Source organism: Stegostoma tigrinum, chromosome 10 (genome assembly GCF_030684315.1).
Source record: "Stegostoma tigrinum isolate sSteTig4 chromosome 10, sSteTig4.hap1, whole genome shotgun sequence".
NCBI lineage: Eukaryota > Metazoa > Chordata > Chondrichthyes > Orectolobiformes > Stegostomatidae > Stegostoma > Stegostoma tigrinum.
The window spans coordinates 1,864,747-1,889,813 of record NC_081363.1 but is presented as its reverse complement, the minus strand read 5'-3'; the positions used below and the strand labels follow the sequence as shown (position 1 = coordinate 1,889,813).

General features: G+C 52.0%; 1 protein-coding gene across 2 annotated transcripts in view; it reads left to right on the top strand.

Moving 5' to 3' along the window:
• The window catches only part of LOC125455886 (intraflagellar transport protein 43 homolog B), a 112,375-nt gene that overhangs the window by 72,331 nt on the left and 14,977 nt on the right, over positions 1-25,067 (top strand). Inside the window, exons 4-5 of one of the 2 annotated variants that reach the window (XM_059648889.1) lie at positions 5,239-5,271; positions 23,387-23,430. In XM_059648889.1, the coding sequence (XP_059504872.1) occupies positions 5,239-5,271; positions 23,387-23,430 (77 nt within the window). Of the gene's footprint in view, positions 1-5,238; positions 5,272-23,383; positions 23,431-25,067 lie in introns of both variants that reach the window. The other variant, XM_059648888.1, reaches the window with a different exon arrangement.

The window sequence follows — 25,067 nt, the reverse complement described above, 5'->3', positions numbered from 1 at the left end:
TCCGACAGTGTTGCATATCCTCAGCACTGACCCTCCGACAGTGCGGCGCCCCCTCAGCACTGACCCTCCGACAGTGTGGCATATCCTCAGCACTGACCCTCTGACAGTGCGGCTTCCCCTCAGCACTGACCCTCCGACAGTGCCCACTCCCTCAGCACTGACCCTCCGACAGTGCCTGCTCCCTCAGCACTGACCCTCCAACAGTGCGGCACATCCTCAGCACTGACCCTCCGACAGTGCGGCGCTTCCTCAGCACTGACTCTCTGACAGTGCGACGCTCCCTCAGCAATGACCCTCCAACAGTGCAGCACTCCCTCAGTACTGACCCTTCAACCGTGCCCACTCCCTCAGTTGTGACCCACTGACAGTGTGGCACTCCCTCAGTACTGACCCTCCAACAGTACGGCACTCGCTCAGTACTGAAGCTTCAAAATCTCCCCTCCCCTACCGCATCCCAAAGCCAGCCCATCTCGTCCCCGTCTCCCTAACCTGTTCTTCCTCTCACCTATCCCCTTCTCCCACCTCAACCCCCATCCTCATCTCCTGACTACTGACCTCATCCTGCCCCCTTGACCTGTCCATCCTCCCTGGACTGACATATCTCCTCCCCACCTCCACACCTACACTCACCTTTACTGGCTCCGTCCCCACCTCCTTGACCTGTCTGTCTCCTCTCCACCTGTCTTCTCCTTTATCCATCTTCTATCCGCCTCCCCCTCTCTCCATATTTATTTCAGAATCCCCTTCCCCGCCCCCATTTCTGAAGAAGGGTCGAGGACTGAAACATCAGCTTTCCTGCTCCTCTGATGCTGCGTGGCCTGCTGTGTTCATCCAGCTCTACACCTTGTTACCTGTGACACTGTGTTGGATCTGCAATGTTGATTGGTGACTATGAGTAAGAATGCCATGGGGTTAATGTGGTAACGAGATATCTAGTTAGTCTTTGTATGTGTGCTGAAGGAAAGTACAAAGTGATGTGGGAGAGCATGAGCAGTGATCTGCATGTAGGTCAATGGTGTTTGAAATGTTCCAAACACATCTATAGCTACTTCAGCTGCAGTGTTTCAAACGACTGGTGAACAAAGTGGCTGATAACGGATGGAATGGGATACACATCTTTGTGGTGAATGACAGCTGGAAATGGTGATGAGTCAGTGAAGCAGTAGAGAGTGAGTTGCTGACATGTTCACAGAGTGATGGAGTGGCAGCCTAGCCTACAACTGTCACTTTAATTAACTTTTCACATCGCCGATTCAGTAACTATTGTTTTTCATTCCAAATTCTGTGAGGTTACTGATCTGAGGCGAATTTCCATCCTTGGTTTTTTTCAGTGCATTTGTCCTTTTAATTCTCAATCTGCTGGTTTCCTGTGTGAGAGAGCATCAGTCCTTGTTCACTGACACTCAGCAACATCTTCAATCTGCTTATTGCTTCACCTGCTCTTGCCTGTGGCTACATAAAACTTCACTTTTGCCTTTGAATCAGAACGTTGTGGTTCCAAGCCCCACTTCTGTTTCTTTATTTACTCCTGGGATGTGAGTGTCACCAGGAAGGTCAATCAGCACTGACTTCTGTAGGGGTGGCATGGTGGTATAGTGGTTGGCACTGCTGCCTCGGTGCCAGGGACCTGGGTTCGATTCCACCCTCAGGTGACTGTGTGGTATTTGCACATTCTCCCTGTGTCTGCATGGGTTTCCTCCGAGTGCTCCGGTTTCCTTCCACAGTCCAAAGATGTGCTGGCAAAGGGGATTGGCCATGGGAAATGCAGGGTTACAAGGATTTGGTAGGTGGCTGGGATTGGATAGGTTCTATGGGCCGAATGGCCTGCTTCCACACTGTGGGGATTGTGTGATCTCAAATTTCAAGTTCATCCCTCAGCCTCTGACGCTGCAGTAAATCCAAGTTTGTACAATCTTTCCTTCGAGTTAAAATACTTCAATCCAGGCAACATGCTGTAAACCTCTTTCACACTCTGTCCAAAGCTTTTCAATGGTGTTGTGGCCAGAACTGCACACAATACTCCAAATGTGGCCCACCTAAAGCTTTGTATAGCTGTCACAGGACTCGCCAACTTTTATGTTCAGTGCCCTGACAGATGAAGGCAAGCATGTCGTACACTTTCTTTACCACCTTATCCACTTGTGTTGTCACTTTTAGGGAACTATGGACTTGCACCTCATTGTCCTCGGAAATATCAGTGCTCCTGAGGGTCCTGCTATTTACACATTTATCTCTTGCATTTGACCTCCCAAAATGTATCACCTCACCCTTACCCAGATTAAACCGCATCTGCCATTTCTCTGCCAATTTTTAACCATCTTTCTGTGGTTTGAATTATGATCACTGTTCTCAAAATGCTTCCCGACTGAAACTTTGATCTCCTGGCCAGGCTCATTCCCCAAGTTGAGATCAAGTGTAGCCCCTTTACTAATTGCACTATTGATGTATTGCTTCAAGAATCCCTCCTGGATGCATGTAACAGATTCTGCCCCATCTATGCCCTTGACACTAATAGAGTCCCAGTCCATTTTGGGGAAGTTAAAATCACCCTCTACAACAACCCTATTTTTTTTATCATTCCATGGTTTACTTACAAATCTATTCATTCATCCCCTGCTGGAAATTGGGGGGCCTATAATATCACCCTATCAAAGTGATTGCACCTTTTCTATTCCTGAGTTCTACCCATACAGCCTCACTGGGTGAGCCCCCTAAGATGTTGTCTCTTACTGTAGCTGTGATATTCTCCTTAATCAGTAATGCAGCTCCCTGACACATTTTATATCCCTCTCTGCCACACCTGAAACCCCGTAGCATTGAGCTTCCAGTCCTGACCTTCTTTCGACCAAGTTTCTGTAATGGCTACCGCGTCGTAGTTTCATGTACCAATCCAGGCTTGAAACTCTCCTGCTTTACCTTTTATACTCGGTGCATTAAATAAATGTACTTCAGACTGCCAGTTCCACCGTGTGCATTACCGTGACCCTGCCTTTTCTTAACACTGTGGATGGGGATATGAATGGAAAGCGTTTAGAGGAACATGAGCCAAATGCTGGGAAATGGACTAGGTTAATCTAGGCTATCTGGTCAACATGGACCGAAGGTTCTGCTTCTATGCTGTACATCTCTATGACATCTCTATCTCTAGCCCATTGGTAGGCTCATGCAGAAGGTAAGGAGGCATCGGATGGAGGAAACGTGGCCGATTGGATTCAGAATTGTCTGACCCTTAGAAGACAAAGGGTGGTAGTGGATGGAAAATATTCAACATGGTGCTCAGTTACAAGTGGTGTACCACAAGGATCTGTTCTGGGTCCTCTTCTATTTGTGATTTTTGTAAATAATTTGGATGTAGGAGTGGAAGGGTGGATTAGCAAGTTTGCGGATGATGCAAAGGTGGGCCGCGTTGTGGTGCGGAGGGCTGTTCTGGGTTACAAAGGGACATTGATAGGATGCAGAGCTGCCTTGAGAAGTGGCAGATGGAGTTTAACTCTGAAAAGTGTGAGGTGATTCATTTTGGAAGAACAAATTTGAAAGCACAGTACAGGGTTAACGGAAAGATTCTTGGCAGTGTGGAGGAGTAGTGGGAACTTGGGGTTCATGTCCCCAATTCCCTGAAAGCTGCCACCCAGGTGGATAGAGTTGTTAAGACGGCGTGTGGTGTGTTAGCTTTTATTAACAGAGGGATTGAGTTCAAGACCCGTGAAGTTATGCTCCAGCTATACAAAAGCCTGGTTCGGCCACATCTGGAGTATTGTGTCCAGTGCTGGTCACCTCATTACAGGAAAGATGTGGAAGCATTGGAAAAGGTGCAGAGGAGATTTACCAGGATGTTGCCTGGAATAGCAGGAAGATATTACGAGGAAAGGTTGAGAGAGCGAGGGCTTTCCTCTTTACAACGACGAAGGTTGAGAGGTGTCTTGATAGAGGTGTACAGAATGATCAGAGGGATAGATAGAGTGGACAGACAGAGACTTTTTGCGAGGGTGGATGTAGCTTTTTTGAGGGAACATAGTTTTAAACTGAGTGCAGGTAGATTTCGGGGAGACGTCAGAGCTGGTTCTTTACTCAGGGAGTAGTAGGGATGTGGACTGCATTGCCAGAGAGGGTAGTTAAGTCAGCCTCATTAGGAGCATTTAAATGGCTGTTAGATAGGCATATGGATGATAGTATAAGGTGGGGGTGGAGGTTAGATAGACCTTAAGTTTAGGGTAAAAGTTCGGCCCAGCATGGTGGGCCGAAGAACCTGTACTGTGCTGTACTGTTCTGTTTTATGTTCTATGACTGTCAACAGTTTGGTGCCCCTCATCTATCGAAAGATATGTGGGAATTGGAGATAGTTCAGAGAATTTTCTCCAGGCTGTGGAGGGACTGTTTTATGAGGAGAGGTTGATTAGTTTGGGTCTGTTCTGATTGAAGTTCAGAAGAGTGAGAAGGGGCCTTATTGAAACATACGAGATTCTTAGGGGACTTGACAGGATCGATATGGAAAGATTGTTTGCCTTTTTTGGGGAGTGTACAACCATAAGGTTGCCTATTTAAGACAGAGATGAAGAGGATTTTTTTTTCTCAGAGGGCCGTCAATCAGTGGAATTCTTTACTACAGGGGGCTGTCAAAGCTGGATCAACAGTGATACTAAAGGCTGAGATGGACAGATTTTTAATGATAAGGGGAATTGAGGGTTGTGGAGAAAAGGCAAGAAAGTGAAATGGACGATTACCAAATCAGTCCTAATCTCATTGAATGGCAAAGAAGACTTGATGAGCTGAATGACCTACTTCTGCTCCCACTTTTTACGGTCTTAATGTCAATATTAATTGTAAGTCAAAGCACTCCCAGAACTACCTCAATGAAATGTCCTCACACCCAACTTCCTGTCAGCAGTCTATTTCACTCTCCCAGTTTCTATGCTTTATTCTGATGAGATCATCTTCCATACTAACACTTCGGATGTGTCTTTCCTCTTTCTGCAGTAGAAGATTCCTGACACTTTGGTGACAGGGTCCTTGACTTTGCCAGTTTCATTTCCCATACTTCATCTCTCCTCACTTCATCACTCCCCAAGTTATTATAATTCAGGTCTTGTTTGTATTAATGTAACCCTGGTACTGTTTGTGTAAATGTAGAGATATTGAGAAAGATAGAGATATAATGTAATATTGGTCTTGATGGTGTTAATTTGCCTTCCTCTTTCATGTTGTACTGACTGATATTGAGTTCATGTTTTCTAATTGCAGGTCAGGACGCAAGGGAGCAGAAGAGATCGAAGAGTAAGTTTTTCAAATGTCAGGTTATTGCCTCCTCATACCAGTCATAATCATAGAGCTGGATATGGTCCAACTTATCCATGCCGCCCAGATATCCTCAATTAATCTAGGCCCATTTGCCACCATATGGCCCAGTCTCCACCACTTCCTCTGACAGCTCATTCCATACACACACCACCCTCTGCATGAAAAAGGCGCCCCTTAGGCCCATTTTAAATCTTACCCCCTCACCCTAAACCCTCTAGTTTTGGACTCCACTATCCTGGGAGAAAGACCTTGTCTATTTACCCAATCCATGCCCCTCATGATTTTATAAACCTCTGTATAAGGTCACCCCTCAGCCTCTGATACTCCAGGGAAAATAGCCCCAGCCTATTCAGCCACCCCTTAAGCTCAAACCCTCCAGCCCTGGCAACATCCTTGTAAGTCTTTTCTGAAACCTTTCAAGTTTCACAACACCCTTCCTACATCAGGGAGACCAGAATTGAAAGCAGTATTCCAAAAGTAAGCTATCGAATGTCCTGTACAGCTGCAGCATGACCTCCCAACTTCTACACTCAATGCACTGACCAATAACGGCAAGAGTACCAAATGCCTTCTTCACTGTCCTGTCTACCTGTGACTCCACTTTCAGGGAACTGTGAACCTGCACTCCAAGGCCTCTTTGCGCAGCAACACTCTCCATGACCTTATCAATAATTGTATAAGTCTTGACCTGATTTACCTTTCCAAAACGCAGCCCCTCACATTTATCTAAAATAGGCCCATTAGCCCACCTGATCAGGATCCTGTTGTACTCTGAGGTAATTTTCTTCACCGCCCATGACACCTCAAAGTTTGGTGCCACCTGCAAACTTACTAACCCTACCTGCTATGCTCACATCCAAATCATTTATCTAAATGACGAAAACCAGTGGACCCAGCACCGATCATTATGGCACTTCACTGGTCACAGGCCTCCAGACTAAAAAGCAACCCTCCATCACTACTCTCTGTCTTCTATCTTTGAGCCAGTTCTGTATCCACATGGCTGGTTCTCCCTGTATTCCACGCAATCTAACCTTACTAACCAGTTTACCGTGACGAACCTTGTTGAATGCCTTACGAAGTACATAAAGATCATATCCACCACTTTGCCCTCATTAATCCTCTTCGTTATTTCTTCAAAAAACTCCATCAAGTTAGTGAGACACAATTTCCAACGCACCAAAACCTTGCTGACTGTCCCTAATCAGTCCTTGCCTTTCCAAATACGTGTAAATCCTGTCCCTGAGGATTCCCTCCAGCAACTTGCCCAGCCCTGATGCCAGGCTCACTGTCTATAGTTCCCTGGCTTTTCCTTACCACCTTTCTTCAATAGTGGCACCACATTAGCCAACTTCCAATCTTCCGGCACCTTACCGGTGATTGTCAATGATACAATATCTCAGCAAGGGGACAGTAACCTCGTCACTGTCTTTCCACAGAGCTCTCAGGTGCACCTGATCAGATCTCAGGGATTTATCCACATTATTGTGTTTTAGGACATCCAGCACCTCCTCCTTTGTCTATGGATGTTATCTTAAGATGTCAGTATTTAGTTCCCCACGTTCTATATATTCCATATCCTTCTCCATTGTAAGCACTAATGCAAAATACTTGTTTAGTGTCTCCCCCCATCTCCTGCAGTTCCTGCGTTGCTGATCTTTAAGGGGCCCTGTTCTGTCCCTAGTTACGTTTTTGTCCTTCATGTGTTTGTAGCATCCCTTTGGATTCCCCCAAACCCTGTTTGCCAAAGCTATTTCATATTCCCTTTTTGCTCACTTGATTACCCTCTTCAATATACTTCTACAGCCTTTATACCCTTCTAGGGATTCACTCCACCTCTGCTTTCTATATCTGACATGTCCTTCTCCCTTTTTCTTGACTAAAACCTCAACTTCTCTCATCATCCAGCATTCACTGCACCTCCCAGCCTCGCCCTTCACCCTAACAGGAACGTACTGTCTCTGGACTGTCATTATCACTAAACCCCCGTTCCTCTGCTTTAGCAGGTTTGTGTGAGTTCCTCACAATGAACTGCAGACTGTACACATAGGGTCATCCACTCCAACTCATCCGCACTGACCAGACATCCCACTCTCATATTGTCCCGTTTTTCAACATTTGGCCTAGATCCCTCCAAAAATCCTTCCTATTCATGTACCCATCCACATGTATTTTCAAAGTTGTAATGAAATGTAATGCAATGATCAATGTTCAATGTTGTATCCAGCTCCACCCAAACAGCTGATCTCCCAATTCCTGAGATAACCAATGCTCCCAACAGTCCAATGAGTCCATCCTCAACACCGTGTTTCTGTCACTGCCTCCCCAACAGTGCCAGCTCTGGACCAGTGCTATCCCTCTGAGTTGGAAGTTTGTGAACTTGAGATCCACTCTTTGACTTGAATACAGAAACGCAGCAAAGGACTGAGAGAATGCTGCTTTCGGAAAATGAAATCCTTCAAATGAGACATCATGCATTGTTCTGTGGTGTTCTTGCTGACCAATATTCTGTCTCATTCTCGCTGTAAATCTTTCTGTCCGCACTTCGCCCACTTATGTCATCCCTCTCTCCACTGCTGTCTTTGCCTCTTCCATACCTTCTTTATCACGTTTTTATCTCTGTCAACCTCTGTCTTCTGTTTTCCTCTCTTTTAGTATTCTCTCTCTATGTATCTCTATCCTTATGTATTTCTGTTGCCCTCGTTATACTTTTTTTAGCTGTTTTCTCGGTCTTTGAATTTCTGACTGCTTTTCACTTATTTTCCCTAGCACTATGCGTCTCTTATCTCTGTCTATCTCTCTCTCTCTTTTCCCCCTCTGCCTTTTCATGTCTATCCCTCTTCCATTCTGTTTGAATGGAATCTGACCCTGTCTGCTTTGTCAAAACTGCCCACATATAGAGACTGACAGGGTCTGCGTGTGAGAGTGACTGACGGGGTCTGGGTGAGAGTGACTGACAGGGTCTGCATGTGAGAGTGACTGACAGGGTCTGGGTGAGAGTGACTGACAGGGTCTGGGTGTGAGAGCGACTGACAGGGTCTGGATGTGAGAGTGACTGACAGGGTCTGGGCGTGAGAGCGACTGACAGGGTCTGGATGTGAGAGTGACTGACAGGGTCTGGGTGTGAGAGTGACTGACAGGGTCTGGGTGTGAGAGTGACTGACAGGGTCTGCGTGTGAGAATGACTGACAGGGTCTGGGTGAGAGTGACTGACAGGGTCTGCTTTGTCAAAACTGCCCCACATATAGTAGAAAAATACCATCTGAACCACTTTTAGCAATAATATCTCTGTGAGAGTGACCAACACGGCCTGTGTGTGTATGAGTAACCAATAGGGTCTGGGTGAGAGTGACTGACAAGGTCTGGATGTGAGAGAGACTGATGAGGTATGGGTGAGAGTGACTGACAGGGTCTGGGTGTGAGGGTGACTGACAGGGTCTGGAATAGAGTGACTGACTGGGTCTGGGTGTGAAAGAAACTGATGGGGTCTGGATGTGAGAGTGACTGACAGGGTCTGGGATAGAGTGACTGACAGGGTCTGGGTCTGAGAGTGACTGATGGGGTCTGGGTGTGAGAGCGACTGACAGGGTCTGGGATAGAGTGACTGACAGGGTCTGGGTACAAGACTGACTGACGGGGCCTGGGTGTGAGAGTAACTGACAGGGTCTGGGTATGAGAGTGACTGACGGGGTCTGGGTGAGAGAGTGACTGACAGGGTCTGGGTGTGAGAGTGACTGACAGGGTCTGGGTACAAGAGTGACTGACGGGGTCTGGGTGAGATATTAGAACATAGAACATAGAACAGTACAGCACAGAACAGGCCCTTCAGCCCACAATGTTGTGCCGACCATTGATCCTCATGGATGCACCCTCAAATTTCTGTGACCATATGCATGTCCAGCAGTCTCTTAAATGACCCCAATGACCTTGCTTCCACAACTGCTGCTGGCAACGCATTCCATGCTCTCACAACTCTCTGCGTAAAGAACCTGCCTCTGACATCCCCTCTATACTTTCCACCAACCAGCTTAAAACTATGACCCCTCGTGCTAGCCATTTCTGCCCTGGGAAATAGTCTCTGGCTATCGACTCTATCTATGCCTCTCATTATCTTGTATACCTCACTTAGGTCCCCTCTCCTCCTCCTTTTCTCCAATGAAAAGAGACCGAGCTCAGTCAACCTCTCTTCATAAGATAAGCCCTCCAGTCCAGGCAGCATCCTGGTAAACCTCCTCTGAACCCTCTCCAAAGCATCCACATCTTTCCTATAATAGGGCGCCCAGAACTGGACGCAGTATTCCAAGTGCGGTCTAACCAAAGTTTTATAGAGCTGCAACAAGATCTCACGACTCTTAAACTCAATCCCCCTGTTAATGAAAGCCAAAACACCATATGCTTTCTTAACAACCCTGTCCACTTGGGTGGCCATTTTAAGGGATCTATGTATCTGCACACCAAGATCCCTCTGTTCCTCCACGCTGCCAAGAATCCTATCCTTAATCCTGTACTCAGCTTTCAAATTCGACCTTCCAAAATGCATCACCTCGCATTTATCCAGGTTGAACTCCATCTGCCACCTCTCAGCCCATCTCTGCATCCTGTCAATGCCCCGCTGCAGCCTACAACAGCCCTCTACACTGTCAACGACACCTCCGACCTTTGTGTCGTCTGCAAACTTGCTGACCCATCCTTCAATTCCCTCGTCCAAGTCATTAATAAAAATTACAAACAGTAGAGGCCCAAGGACAGAGCCCTGTGGAACCCCACTCACCACTGACTTCCAGGCAGAATATTTTCCTTCTACTACCACACGCTGTCTTCTGTTGGCCAGCCAATTCTGTATCCAAGCAGCTAAGTTCCCCTGTATCCCATTCCTCCTGACCTTCTGAATGAGCCTTCCATGGGGAACCTTATCAAATGCCTTACTGAAGTCCATATACACCACATCCACAGCTCGACCCTCATCAACCTTACTAGTCACATCCTCAAAAAACTCGATAAGGTTTGTAAGGCATGACCTACCCCTCACAAAGCCGTGTTGACTGTATTTGATCAAGCCATGCTCTTCCAGATGGTCATAAATCTTATCCCTCAGAATCCTTTCTAACACCTTGCAGACGACAGACGTGAGACTTACCGGTCTATAATTGCCGGGGATTTCCCTATTTCCTTTCTTGAAGAGAGGAATTACATTTGCCTCTCTCCAGTCCTCAGGTACGACTCCAGTGGAGAGCGAGGATGCAAAGATCTTCGCAAGTGGCGAAACAATTGCATTTCTCGCTTCCCAAAGCAGCCGAGGACAAATCTGATCCGGGCCTGGCGACTTGTCAATCTTAATGTTTGACAAAATTTTCAGTACATCAGCTTCCTCTATCTCTATCCATTCCAGCATGCACACCTGCTCTTCAAAGGTTTCATTCACTACACAGTTCGATTCTTTCGTAAAGACAGAAGCAAAAAACTCATTTAGGGCTTCCCCTAGCTCCTCAGGCTCCACACACAAGTTCCCTATGCTATCCCTGATCGGCCCTACTCTTTCTTTGACCATTCTCTTATTCCTCACGTAAGTGTAAAATGCCTTTGTGTTTTCCCGGATTCCTTCTGCCAAGCCTTTCTCGTGCCCCCTCCTGGCTCTCCTCAGACCATTTTTGAGCTCCTTCCTTGCCTGACAGACTCTGGGTGTGAGTGACTGACAGGGTCTGGGTGTGAGAGTAACTGACGGGGTCTGGGTGAGATAGTGACTGACAGGGTCTGGGTGTGAGAGTGACTGACAGGGTCTGGGTACGAGAGTGACTGACAGGGTCTGGGTACGAGAGTGACTGACAGGGTCTGGGTGTGAGAGTGACTGACAGGGTCTGGGTGAGATAGTGACTGACGGGGTCTGGGTGTGAGAGTGACTGACAGGGTCTGGGTACAAGAGTGACTGACAGGGTCTGGGTACGAGAGTGACTGACAGGGTCTGGGTACGAGAGTGACTGACAGGGTCTGGGTACGAGAGTGACTGACAGGGTCTGGGTGAGATATTGACTGACAGGGTCTGGGTGTGAGAGTGACTGACAGGGTCTGGGTGTGAGAGTAACTGACGGGGCCTGGGTACGAGAGTGACTGACAGGGTCTGGATGAGAGAGTGACTGACAGGGTCTGGATGAGAGAGTGACTGACAGGGTCTGGGTGTGAGAGTGACTGACGGGGTCTGGGTGAGAGAATGACTGACAGGGTCTGGGTGTGAGAGTGACTGACAGGGTCTGGGTGAGATAGTGACTGACAGGGTCTGGGTGTGAGAGTGACTGACAGGGTCTGGGTACGAGAGTGACTGACAGGGTCTGGGTACGAGAGTGACTGACAGGGTCTGGGTGTGAGAGTGACTGACAGGGTCTGGGTGAGATAGTGACTGACGGGGTCTGGGTGTGAGAGTGACTGACAGGGTCTGGGTACGAGAGTGACTGACAGGGTCTGGGTACGAGAGTGACTGACAGGGTCTGGGTACGAGAGTGACTGACAGGGTCTGGGTGAGATATTGACTGACAGGGTCTGGGTGTGAGAGTGACTGACAGGGTCTGGGTGTGAGAGTAACTGACGGGGCCTGGGTACGAGAGTGACTGACAGGGTCTGGATGAGAGAGTGACTGACAGGGTCTGGATGAGAGAGTGACTGACAGGGTCTGGGTGTGAGAGTGACTGACGGGGTCTGGGTGAGATAGTGACTGACAGGGTCTGGGTGTGAGAGTAACTGACAGGATCTGGGTACGAGAGTCACTGACGGGATCTGGGTACGAGAGTGACTGAGGGGGTCTGGGTACGAGAGTGACTGATGGGGTCTGGGTACGAGAGTGACTGACGGGGTCTGCGTGAAATAGTGACTGACGGGGTCTGGATGTGAGAGTGACTGACAGGGTCTGGGATAGAGTGACTGACAGGGTCTGGGTACGAGACTGACTGATGGGGTCTGGGTGTGAGAGTGACTGACGGGGTCTGGGTGAGATATTGACTGACAGGGTCTGGGTGTGAGAGTGACTGACAGGATCTGGGTGTGAGAGTTACTGACAGGGTCTGGGTACGAGAGTGACTGACAGGGTCTGGGTGTGAGAGTGACTAGCAGGGTCTGGGATAGAGTGACTGATAGGGCCTGGGTCTGAGAGTGACTGATGGGGTCTGGGTGTGAGAGTGACTGACAGAGTCTGGGATAGAGTGACTGACAGGGTCTGGGTACGAGACTGACTGACGGGGTCTGGGTGAGAGAGTGACTGACAGGGTCTGGGTGTGAGAGTAACTGACGGGGTCTGGGTACGAGAGTGACTGACGGGGTCTGGGTACGAGCGTGACTGACAGGGCCTGGGTGTGAGAGTGACTGACAGGGTCTGGGTGCGAGAGTGACTGACGGGGTCTGGGTACGAGAGTGACTGATGAGGTCTGGGTGAGAGAGTTACTGACGGGGTCTGGGTGAGAGTGACTGACGGGGTCTGGTTGAGAGAGTGACTGACGGGGTCTGGGTACGAGAGTGACTGATGGGGTCTGGGTACGAGAGTGACTGACGGGGTCTGGATGTGAGAGTGACTGACAGGGTCTGGGATAGAGTGACTGACAGGGCCTGGGTCTGAGAGTAACTGATGGGGTCTGGGTGTGAGAGCAACTGACAGAGTCTGGGATAGAGTGACTGACAGGGTCTAGGTACGAGACTGACTGACGGGGTCTGGGTGTGAGAGTGACTGACGAGGTCTGAGTACGAGAGTGACTGACGGGGTCTGGGTGAGAGAGTGACAGACAGGGTCTGGGTGTGAGAGTGACTGACAGGGTCTCTGTATGAGAGTGACTGATGGGGTCTGGGTGTGAGAGTGACTGACGGGGTCTGAGTGAGATATTGACTGACAGGGCCTGGGTGTGAGAGTGACTGACAGGGTCTGGGTGTGAGAGTAACTGACGGGGTCTGGGTACGAGAGTGACTGACGGGGTCTGGGTACGAGAGTGACTGATGGGGTCTGGGTACGAGAGTGACTGATGGGGTCTGGGTACGAGAGTGACTGACGGGGTCTGCGTGAGATAGTGACTGACGGGGTCTGGATGTGTGTGTGACTGACGGGGTCTGGGTGTGAGAGTGACTGACAGGGCCTGGGTGTGAGAGTGACTGACAGGGTCTGGGTGTGAGTGTGACTGACAGGGTCTGGGTGTGAGTGTGACTGACAGGGTCTGGGTGTGAGAGCGACTGACAGGGTCTGGGTGTGAAAGTGACTGACGGTCTGGGTACGAGAGTGACTGATGGGGTCTGGGTACGAGAGTGACTGATGAGGTCTGGGAGAGAGTGACTGACAGGGTCTGGATGTGAGAGTGACTGACAGGGTCTGGGATAGAGTGATTGATGGGGTCTGGGTGTGAGAGTGACTGACGGGGTCTGGATGTGTGTGTGACTGACGGGGTCTGGGTGAGATAGTGACTGACAGGGCCTGGGTGTGAGAGTGACTGACAGGGTCTGGGTGTGAGAGTGACTGACAGGGTCTGGGTGTGAGAGTGACTGACGGGGTCTGGGTGTGAGTGTGACTGACAGGGTCTGGGTGTGAAAGTGACTGACAGGGTCTGGGTACGAGAGTGACTGATGGGGTCTGGGTACGAGAGTGACTGATGAGGTCTGGGAGAGAGTGACTGACAGGGTCTGGATGTGAGAGTGACTGACAGGGTCTGGGATAGAGTGACAGACGGGGTCTGCGTGAGATAGTGATTGACGGGGTCTGGATGTGTGTGTGACTGACGGGGTCTGGGTACGAGAGTGACTGGCAGGGTCTGGGTGAGAGAGTGACTGACAGGGTCTGGGTGTGAGAGTGACTGACGGGGTCTGGGTGTGAGAGTGACTGACGGGGTCTGGGTGAGATATTGACTGACAGGGTCTGGGTGTGAGAGTGACTGACAGGATCTGGGTGTGAGAGTTACTGACAGGGTGTGGGTACGAGAGTGACTGACAGGGTCTGGGTGTGAGAGTGACTAGCAGGGTCTGGGATAGAGTGACTGATAGGGCCTGGGTCTGAGAGTGACTGATGGGGTCTGGGTGTGAGAGTGACTGACAGAGTCTGGGATAGAGTGACTGACAGGGTCTGGGTACGAGACTGACTGACGGGGTCTGGGTGAGAGAGTGACTGACAGGGTCTGGGTGTGAGAGTGACTGACAGGGTCTGGGTGTGAGAGTAACTGACGGGGTCTGGGTACGTGAGTGACTGACGGGGTCTGGGTACGAGCGTGACTGACAGGGTCTGGGTGTGAGAGTGACTGACAGGGTCTGGGTGCGAGAGTGACTGACGGGGTCTGGGTACGAGAGTGACTGATGGGGTCTGGGTGAGAGAGTTACTGACGGGGTCTGGGTGAGAGTGACTGACGGGGTCTGGTTGAGAGAGTGACTGACGGGGTCTGGGTATGAGAGTGACTGACGGGGTCTGGGTGAGAGTGACTGATGGGGTCTGGGTACGAGAGTGACTGATGGGGTCTGGGTGAGAGAGTGACTGACAGGGTCTGGGTGTGAGAGTAACTGACGGGGTCTGGGTACGAGAGTGACTGACGGGGTCTGGGTACGAGCGTGACTGACAGGGTCTGGGTGTGAGAGTGACTGACAGGGTCTGGGTGCGAGAGTGACTGACGGGGTCTGGGTACGAGAGTGACTGATGAGGTCTGGGTGAGCGAGTTACTGACGGGGTCTGGGTGAGAGTGACTGACGGGGTCTGGTTGAGAGAGTGACTGACGGGGTCTGGGTACGAGAGTGACTGATGGGGTCTGGGTACGAGAGTGACTGACGGGGTCTGGATGTGAGAGTGACTGACAGGGTCTGGGATAGAGTGACTGACAGGGCCTGGGTCTGAGAGTAACTGATGGGGTCTGGGTGTGAGAGCAACTGACAGAGTCTGGGATAGAGTGACTGACAGGGTCTAGGTACGAGAGTGACTGACAGGGTCTGGGTGTGAGAGTGACTGACAGGGTCTGGGTGAGATAGTAACTGACGGGGCCTGGGTACGAGAGTGACTGACAGGGTCTGGATGAGAGAGTGACTGACAGGGTCTGGATGAGAGAGTGACTGACAGGGTCTGGGTGTGAGAGTGACTGACGGGGTCTGGGTGAGAGAATGACTGACAGGGTCTGGGTGTGAGAGTGACTGACAGGGTCTGGGTGAGATAGTGACTGACAGGGTCTGGGTGTGAGAGTGACTGACAGGGTCTGGGTACGAGAGTGACTGACAGGGTCTGGGTACGAGAGTGACTGACAGGGTCTGGGTGTGAGAGTGACTGACAGGGTCTGGGTGAGATAGTGACTGACGGGGTCTGGGTGTGAGAGTGACTGACAGGGTCTGGGTACGAGAGTGACTGACAGGGTCTGGGTACGAGAGTGACTGACAGGGTCTGGGTACGAGAGTGACTGACAGGGTCTGGGTGAGATATTGACTGACAGGGTCTGGGTGTGAGAGTGACTGACAGGGTCTGGGTGTGAGAGTAACTGACGGGGCCTGGGTACGAGAGTGACTGACAGGGTCTGGATGAGAGAGTGACTGACAGGGTCTGGATGAGAGAGTGACTGACAGGGTCTGGGTGTGAGAGTGACTGACGGGGTCTGGGTGAGATAGTGACTGACAGGGTCTGGGTGTGAGAGTAACTGACAGGATCTGGGTACGAGAGTCACTGACGGGATCTGGGTACGAGAGTGACTGAGGGGGTCTGGGTACGAGAGTGACTGATGGGGTCTGGGTACGAGAGTGACTGACGGGGTCTGCGTGAAATAGTGACTGACGGGGTCTGGATGTGAGAGTGACTGACAGGGTCTGGGATAGAGTGACTGACAGGGTCTGGGTACGAGACTGACTGATGGGGTCTGGGTGTGAGAGTGACTGACGGGGTCTGGGTGAGATATTGACTGACAGGGTCTGGGTGTGAGAGTGACTGACAGGATCTGGGTGTGAGAGTTACTGACAGGGTCTGGGTACGAGAGTGACTGACAGGGTCTGGGTGTGAGAGTGACTAGCAGGGTCTGGGATAGAGTGACTGATAGGGCCTGGGTCTGAGAGTGACTGATGGGGTCTGGGTGTGAGAGTGACTGACAGAGTCTGGGATAGAGTGACTGACAGGGTCTGGGTACGAGACTGACTGACGGGGTCTGGGTGAGAGAGTGACTGACAGGGTCTGGGTGTGAGAGTAACTGACGGGGTCTGGGTACGAGAGTGACTGACGGGGTCTGGGTACGAGCGTGACTGACAGGGCCTGGGTGTGAGAGTGACTGACAGGGTCTGGGTGCGAGAGTGACTGACGGGGTCTGGGTACGAGAGTGACTGATGAGGTCTGGGTGAGAGAGTTACTGACGGGGTCTGGGTGAGAGTGACTGACGGGGTCTGGTTGAGAGAGTGACTGACGGGGTCTGGGTACGAGAGTGACTGATGGGGTCTGGGTACGAGAGTGACTGACGGGGTCTGGATGTGAGAGTGACTGACAGGGTCTGGGATAGAGTGACTGACAGGGCCTGGGTCTGAGAGTAACTGATGGGGTCTGGGTGTGAGAGCAACTGACAGAGTCTGGGATAGAGTGACTGACAGGGTCTAGGTACGAGACTGACTGACGGGGTCTGGGTGTGAGAGTGACTGACGAGGTCTGAGTACGAGAGTGACTGACGGGGTCTGGGTGAGAGAGTGACAGACAGGGTCTGGGTGTGAGAGTGACTGACAGGGTCTCTGTATGAGAGTGACTGATGGGGTCTGGGTGTGAGAGTGACTGACGGGGTCTGAGTGAGATATTGACTGACAGGGCCTGGGTGTGAGAGTGACTGACAGGGTCTGGGTGTGAGAGTAACTGACGGGGTCTGGGTACGAGAGTGACTGACGGGGTCTGGGTACGAGAGTGACTGATGGGGTCTGGGTACGAGAGTGACTGATGGGGTCTGGGTACGAGAGTGACTGACGGGGTCTGCGTGAGATAGTGACTGACGGGGTCTGGATGTGTGTGTGACTGACGGGGTCTGGGTGTGAGAGTGACTGACAGGGCCTGGGTGTGAGAGTGACTGACAGGGTCTGGGTGTGAGTGTGACTGACAGGGTCTGGGTGTGAGTGTGACTGACAGGGTCTGGGTGTGAGAGCGACTGACAGGGTCTGGGTGTGAAAGTGACTGACGGTCTGGGTACGAGAGTGACTGATGGGGTCTGGGTACGAGAGTGACTGATGAGGTCTGGGAGAGAGTGACTGACAGGGTCTGGATGTGAGAGTGACTGACAGGGTCTGGGATAGAGTGATTGATGGGGTCTGGGTGTGAGAGTGACTGACGGGGTCTGGATGTGTGTGTGACTGACGGGGTCTGGGTGAGATAGTGACTGACAGGGCCTGGGTGTGAGAGTGACTGACAGGGTCTGGGTGTGAGAGTGACTGACAGGGTCTGGGTGTGAGAGTGACTGACGGGGTCTGGGTGTGAGTGTGACTGACAGGGTCTGGGTGTGAAAGTGACTGACAGGGTCTGGGTACGAGAGTGACTGATGGGGTCTGGGTACGAGAGTGACTGATGAGGTCTGGGAGAGAGTGACTGACAGGGTCTGGATGTGAGAGTGACTGACAGGGTCTGGGATAGAGTGACAGACGGGGTCTGCGTGAGATAGTGATTGACGGGGTCTGGATGTGTGTGTGACTGACGGGGTCTGGGTACGAGAGTGACTGGCAGGGTCTGGGTGAGAGAGTGACTGACAGGGTCTGGGTGTGAGAGTGACTGACGGGGTCTGGGTGTGAGAGTGACTTACGGGGTCTGGGTGAGATATTGACTGACAGGGTCTGGGTGTGAGAGTGACTGACAGGATCTGGGTGTGAGAGTTACTGACAGGGTGTGGGTACGAGAGTGACTGACAGGGTCTGGGTGTGAGAGTGACTAGCAGGGTCTGGGATAGAGTGACTGATAGGGCCTGGGTCTGAGAGTGACTGATGGGGTCTGGGTGTGAGAGTGACTGACAGAGTCTGGGATAGAGTGACTGACAGGGTCTGGGTACGAGACTGACTGACGGGGTCTGGGTGAGAGAGTGACTGACAGGGTCTGGGTGTGAGAGTGACTGACAGGGTCTGGGTGTGAGAGTAACTGACGGGGTCTGGGTACGTGAGTGACTGACGGGGTCTGGGTACGAGCGTGACTGACAGGGTCTGGGTGTGAGAGTGACTGACAGGGTCTGGGTGCGAGAGTGACTGACGGGGTCTGGGTACGAGAGTGACTGATGGGGTCTGGGTGAGAGAGTTACTGACGGGGTCTGGGTGAGAGTGACTGACGGGGTCTGGTTGAGAGAGTGACTGACGGGGTCTGGGTATGAGAGTGACTGACGGGGTCTGGGTGAGAGTGACTGATGGGGTCTGGGTACGAGAGTGACTGATGGGGTCTGGGTGAGAGAGTGACTGACAGGGTCTGGGTGTGAGAGTAACTGACGGGGTCTGGGTACGAGAGTGACTGACGGGGTCTGGGTACGAGCGTGACTGACAGGGTCTGGGTGTGAGAGTGACTGACAGGGTCTGGGTGCGAGAGTGACTGACGGGGTCTGGGTACGAGAGTGACTGATGAGGTCTGGGTGAGCGAGTTACTGACGGGGTCTGGGTGAGAGTGACTGACGGGGTCTGGTTGAGAGAGTGACTGACGGGGTCTGGGTACGAGAGTGACTGATGGGGTCTGGGTACGAGAGTGACTGACGGGGTCTGGATGTGAGAGTGACTGACAGGGTCTGGGATAGAGTGACTGACAGGGCCTGGGTCTGAGAGTAACTGATGGGGTCTGGGTGTGAGAGCAACTGACAGAGTCTGGGATAGAGTGACTGACAGGGTCTAGGTACGAGACTGACTGACGGGGTCTGGGTGTGAGAGTGACTGACGAGGTCTGAGTACGAGAGTGACTGACAGGGTCTGGGTGTGAGAGTGACTGACAGGGTCTCTGTATGAGAGTGACTGATGGGGTCTGGGTGTGAGAGTGACTGACGGGGTCTGAGTGAGATATTGACTGACAGGGCCTGGGTGTGAGAGTGACTGACAGGGTCTGGGTGTGAGAGTAACTGACGGGGTCTGGGTACGAGAGTGACTGACGGGGTCTGGGTACGAGAGTGACTGATGGGGTCTGGGTACGAGAGTGACTGATGGGGTCTGGGTACGAGAGTGACTGACGGGGTCTGCGTGAGATAGTGACTGACGGGGTCTGGATGTGTGTGTGACTGACGGGGTCTGGGTGTGAGAGTGACTGACAGGGCCTGGGTGTGAGAGTGACTGACAGGGTCTGGGTGTGAGTGTGACTGACAGGGTCTGGGTGTGAGTGTGACTGACAGGGTCTGGGTGTGAGAGCGACTGACAGGGTCTGGGTGTGAAAGTGACTGACGGTCTGGGTACGAGAGTGACTGATGGGGTCTGGGTACGAGAGTGACTGATGAGGTCTGGGAGAGAGTGACTGACAGGGTCTGGATGTGAGAGTGACTGACAGGGTCTGGGATAGAGTGATTGATGGGGTCTGGGTGTGAGAGTGACTGACGGGGTCTGGATGTGTGTGTGACTGACGGGGTCTGGGTGAGATAGTGACTGACAGGGCCTGGGTGTGAGAGTGACTGACAGGGTCTGGGTGTGAGAGTGACTGACAGGGTCTGGGTGTGAGAGTGACTGACGGGGTCTGGGTACGAGAGTGACTGATGGGGTCTGGGTACGAGAGTGACTGATGAGGTCTGGGAGAGAGTGACTGACAGGGTCTGGATGTGAGAGTGACTGACAGGGTCTGGGATAGAGTGACAGACGGGGTCTGCGTGAGATAGTGACTGACGGGGTCTGGATGTGTGTGTGACTGACGGGGTCTGGGTACGAGAGTGACTGGCAGGGTCTGGGTGAGAGAGTGACTGACAGGGTCTGGGTGTGAGAGTGACTGACGGGGTCTGGGTGTGAGAGTGACTGACGGGGTCTGGGTGAGATATTGACTGACAGGGTCTGGGTGTGAGAGTGACTGACAGGATCTGGGTGTGAGAGTTACTGACAGGGTGTGGGTACGAGAGTGACTGACAGGGTCTGGGTGTGAGAGTGACTAGCAGGGTCTGGGATAGAGTGACTGATAGGGCCTGGGTCTGAGAGTGACTGATGGGGTCTGGGTGTGAGAGTGACTGACAGAGTCTGGGATAGAGTGACTGACAGGGTCTGGGTACGAGACTGACTGACGGGGTCTGGGTGAGAGAGTGACTGACAGGGTCTGGGTGTGAGAGTGACTGACAGGGTCTGGGTGTGAGAGTAACTGACGGGGTCTGGGTACGTGAGTGACTGACGGGGTCTGGGTACGAGCGTGACTGACAGGGTCTGGGTGTGAGAGTGACTGACAGGGTCTGGGTGCGAGAGTGACTGACGGGGTCTGGGTACGAGAGTGACTGATGGGGTCTGGGTGAGAGAGTTACTGACGGGGTCTGGGTGAGAGTGACTGACGGGGTCTGGTTGAGAGAGTGACTGACGGGGTCTGGGTATGAGAGTGACTGACGGGGTCTGGGTGAGAGTGACTGATGGGGTCTGGGTACGAGAGTGACTGATGGGGTCTGGGTACGAGAGTGACTGACGGGGTCTGGATGTGAGACTGATTGACAGGGTCTGGGATAGAGTGACTGACAGGGCCTGGGTCTGAGAGTAACTGATGGGGTCTGGGTGTGAGAGCAACTGACAGAGTCTGGGATAGAGTGACTGACAGGGTCTAGGTATGAGACTGACTGACGGGGTCTGGGTGTGAGAGTGACTGACGAGGTCTGAGTACGAGAGTGACTGACGGGATCTGGGTGAGAGAGTGACTGACAGGGTCTGGGTGTGAGAGTGACTGACAGGGTCTCTGTATGAGAGTGGCTGATGGGGTCTGGGTGTGAGAGTGACTGACGGGGTCTGAGTGAGATATTGACTGACAGGGCTGGGTGTGAGAGTGACTGACAGGGTCTGGGTGTGAGAGTAACTGACGGGGTCTGGGTACGAGAGTGACTGATGGGGTCTGGGTACGAGAGTGACTGATGGGGTCTGGGTACGAGAGTGACTGATGGGGTCTGGGTACGAGAGTGACTGACGGGGTCTGCGTGAGATAGTGACTGACGGGGTCTGGATGTGTGTGTGACTGACGGGGTCTGGGTGTGAGAGTGACTGACAGGGCCTGGGTGTGAGAGTGACTGACAGGGTCTGGGTGTGAGTGTGACTGACAGGGTCTGGGTGTGAGTGTGACTGACAGGGTCTGGGTGTGAGAGCGACTGACAGGGTCTGGGTGTGAAAGTGACTGACAGGGTCTCTGTATGAGAGTGGCTGATGGGGTCTGGGTGTGAGAGTGACTGACGGGGTCTGAGTGAGATATTGACTGACAGGGCTGGGTGTGAGAGTGACTGACAGGGTCTGGGTGTGAGAGTAACTGACGGGGTCTGGGTACGAGAGTGACTGATGGGGTCTGGGTACGAGAGTGACTGATGGGGTCTGGGTACGAGAGTGACTGATGGGGTCTGGGTACGAGAGTGACTGACGGGGTCTGCGTGAGATAGTGACTGACGGGGTCTGGATGTGTGTGTGACTGACGGGGTCTGGGTGTGAGAGTGACTGACAGGGCCTGGGTGTGAGAGTGACTGACAGGGTCTGGGTGTGAGTGTGACTGACAGGGTCTGGGTGTGAGTGTGACTGACAGGGTCTGGGTGTGAGAGCGACTGACAGGGTCTGGGTGTGAAAGTGACTGACGGTCTGGGTACGAGAGTGATTGATGGGGTCTGGGTACGAGAGTGACTGATGAGGTCTGGGAGAGAGTGACTGACAGGGTCTGGATGTAAGAGTGACTGACAGGGTCTGGGATAGAGTGATTGACGGGGTCTGGGTGTGAGAGTGACTGACGGGGTCTAGATGTGTGTGTGACTGATGGGGTCTGGGTGAGATAGTGACTGACGGGGTCTGGGTGTGAGTGTGACTGACAGGGTCTGGGTGTGAAAGTGACTGACAGGGTCTGGGTACGAGAGTGACTGATGGGGTCTGGGTACGAGAGTGACTGATGAGGTCTGGGAGAGAGTGACTGACAGGGTCTGGATGTGAGAGTGACTGACGGGGTCTGCGTGAGATAGTGACTGACGGGGTCTGGATGTGTGTGTGACTGACGGGGTCTGGGTGAGATAGTGACTGACAGGGCCTGGGTGTGAGAGTGACTGACAGGGTCTGGGTGTGAGAGTGACTGACAGGGTCTGGGTGTGAGAGTGACTGACGGGGTCTGGGTGTGAGTGTGACTGACAGGGTCTGGGTGTGAGAGCGACTGACAGGGTCTAGGTGTGAAAGTGACTGACAGGGTCTGGGTACGAGAGTGACTGATGGGGTCTGGGTACGAGAGTGACTGATGATGTCTGGGAGAGAGTGACTGACAGGGTCTGGATGTGAGAGTGACTGACAGGGTCTGGGATAGAGTGATTGACGGGGTCTGGTTGTGAGAGTGACTGATGGAGTCTGGGTACGAGAGTGACTGACGGGGTCTGGGTGTGAGAGTGACTGACGGGGTCTGGGTACGAGAGTGACTGACAGGGTCTGGGTGAGAGAGTGACTGATGGGGTCTGGGTGAGAGAGTGACTGACGGGGTCTGTGTGAGAGTGACTGACAGCGTCTGGGTGAGAGTGACTGACAGGGTCTGGGTGAGAGTGACTGACGGCGTCTGGGTGAGAGAGTGACTGATGGGGTCTGGGTGAGAGAGTGACTGACGGGGTCTGGGTTCGAGAGTGACTGACGGGGTCTGGGTGAGAGTGACTGACGGGGTCTGGGTACGAGAGTGACTGACGGGGTCTGGGTGAGAGTGACTGACGGGGTCTGGGTACGAGAGTGACTGACGGGGTCTGGGTGAGAGTGACTGACGGGGTCTGGGTACGAGACTGACTTTCGGGATCTGGGTGAGAGAGTGACTGACGGGGTCTGGGTGAGAGTGACTGACGGGGTCTGGGTGAGAGTGACCAATTTTGCCCTGTGTGGGACTGATCAATGCATGATGTGAAGTGTGCTGAAATTCGAACGTGTTAATCTCTGTTCAGAATCTTGTGTTTGGAAGCCACGCTGGATACAGTCTCCGTCTCCATCTGATTCTGATCTGACTTTGCCTGTTTCTCTTTCTTGCCCCTACACTCAGCAGCCGACTGAGGCCCAGGAGCCCGGAGAACTCAGATGATGGCGGAGGTGAGCTTTTTGATGTGATGTTCACCAGGGGTTCGCTCGCCCTTATTAAACAGAGCAGCGCAATCTAGTAAAGCTGATGGTGCCAGAGTTAGATATAATTGTTCAATTTTCTCTCTGTATCAACAGGGGAAAATAAGTTGCAAGCAGCTGAATACATCCTCCAAATAACACATTACGATCGAGAGCACGTCATTTCCACACTTTAATTTGCTGCGTATTTACTGATAAGGCCCTGCTCTATCTCAATCAATATGTTGCGAAGTGGAATTTTCTTTTCTGTTTTTAGCTGCCGGCCCTGTGTTGCCTCATTCCATTTGATCGATGTTGGGAGGGGGAGTGGGCCTGGTGCCACAATCAAGGAAAGAATAGAAGAGAGCTTTTCATAAAGTGGGTTGGAATGAGATTTAAATTTGTGACCTAATGCAAATTGGCTGGCATCTAACACAAGGCATTTGTCTTCAGAGTGAGCGATGACACTTGTGTCAAGTGCAGGGCTGAAGTGCTAAATTCGAATGATGAAGAGCCAGAGTTGGACAGCCTGAGGGCTCCCTCACGTTGAGGGATCTCAGACCTCAAGGTGCAGTAAGGTTGACCACTCCTAAGAGGGGACAGCCGGAAATCAACTCTGAACACACAGCCATCACCACCATACAGCACTGCTTCAACTGTATATGGCAATGTATAGCAGTGCATTGTTTACTACTCCTGTAGATGGTGGCATTGGGATCTTTACTCTGCATCTAACCTCGTGCTGTCCCTGTCCTGGGAATGTTTGATGGGGGGACAGTGTAGAGGGAGCTTTACTCTGTATCTAACCCTGTGTTGTCCCTGTCCTGGGAGTGTTTAATGGGGACAGTATAGAGGCAGCTTTACTCTGTATCTAACCCCATGCTATCCCTTTCTGAGCATGTTTGATGGGGACAATGTAGAGGGAGCTTTACTGTGCATCGAACCCTGTGCTGTCCCTGCCCTGGGAGTGTTTGAGAGGGGACAGTGTAGAGGGAATTTATTTTTGGTTGAAAAGAGTAGCAGGAACTGGTGAGTAAGCTGAAGAGTTTGGATAAAGTGGGGGTTCCCGTTCTCTTAGTCTGTTCTAAACTGGTGGGGATTTGCCCCTGTTGGTGAAGAAATGTGCCACCCGGCATGTTATCTGACAGGGAAGGGGAGTGTTCTGTGCTGGTGACTCACTCTCTGTTAACCTCGTGTAAATGGGAACACTTACTGCACATAAACAGTTGATTTTTCTATTTTCCAAAATCCATTTCCCATTACCGCGGGCGCACATTGCTCTTCAGGTCCAGGCACCTCCCCAGTGACGCCTGTCACTAGATTTCTTTCTGTGCATTAACTGCTGCAGACTGTTTACTCTCTGCCCTGCGCTGTTAGTTAGTTCCTGACACATGCGTTCCTTTTTGTATTCCCTACCCCTGTTGTCACATCTAAAGCAATCTGTAGCTTTAAGCAGTGTTACTTTCATCTGTCGGGAGGGAATGTGTGTGTGATGTGTCCATTTTGGGGCCGGACTGACAGGACCACTAACCGGGATGCACGTTCCTCAGGGGGAGTATTTGCTGAACAAAGCCCTATTTCAGTGGAGGGTCAGTGTTGAGTCAGCCACATGTGGCACGTGCCTCTGA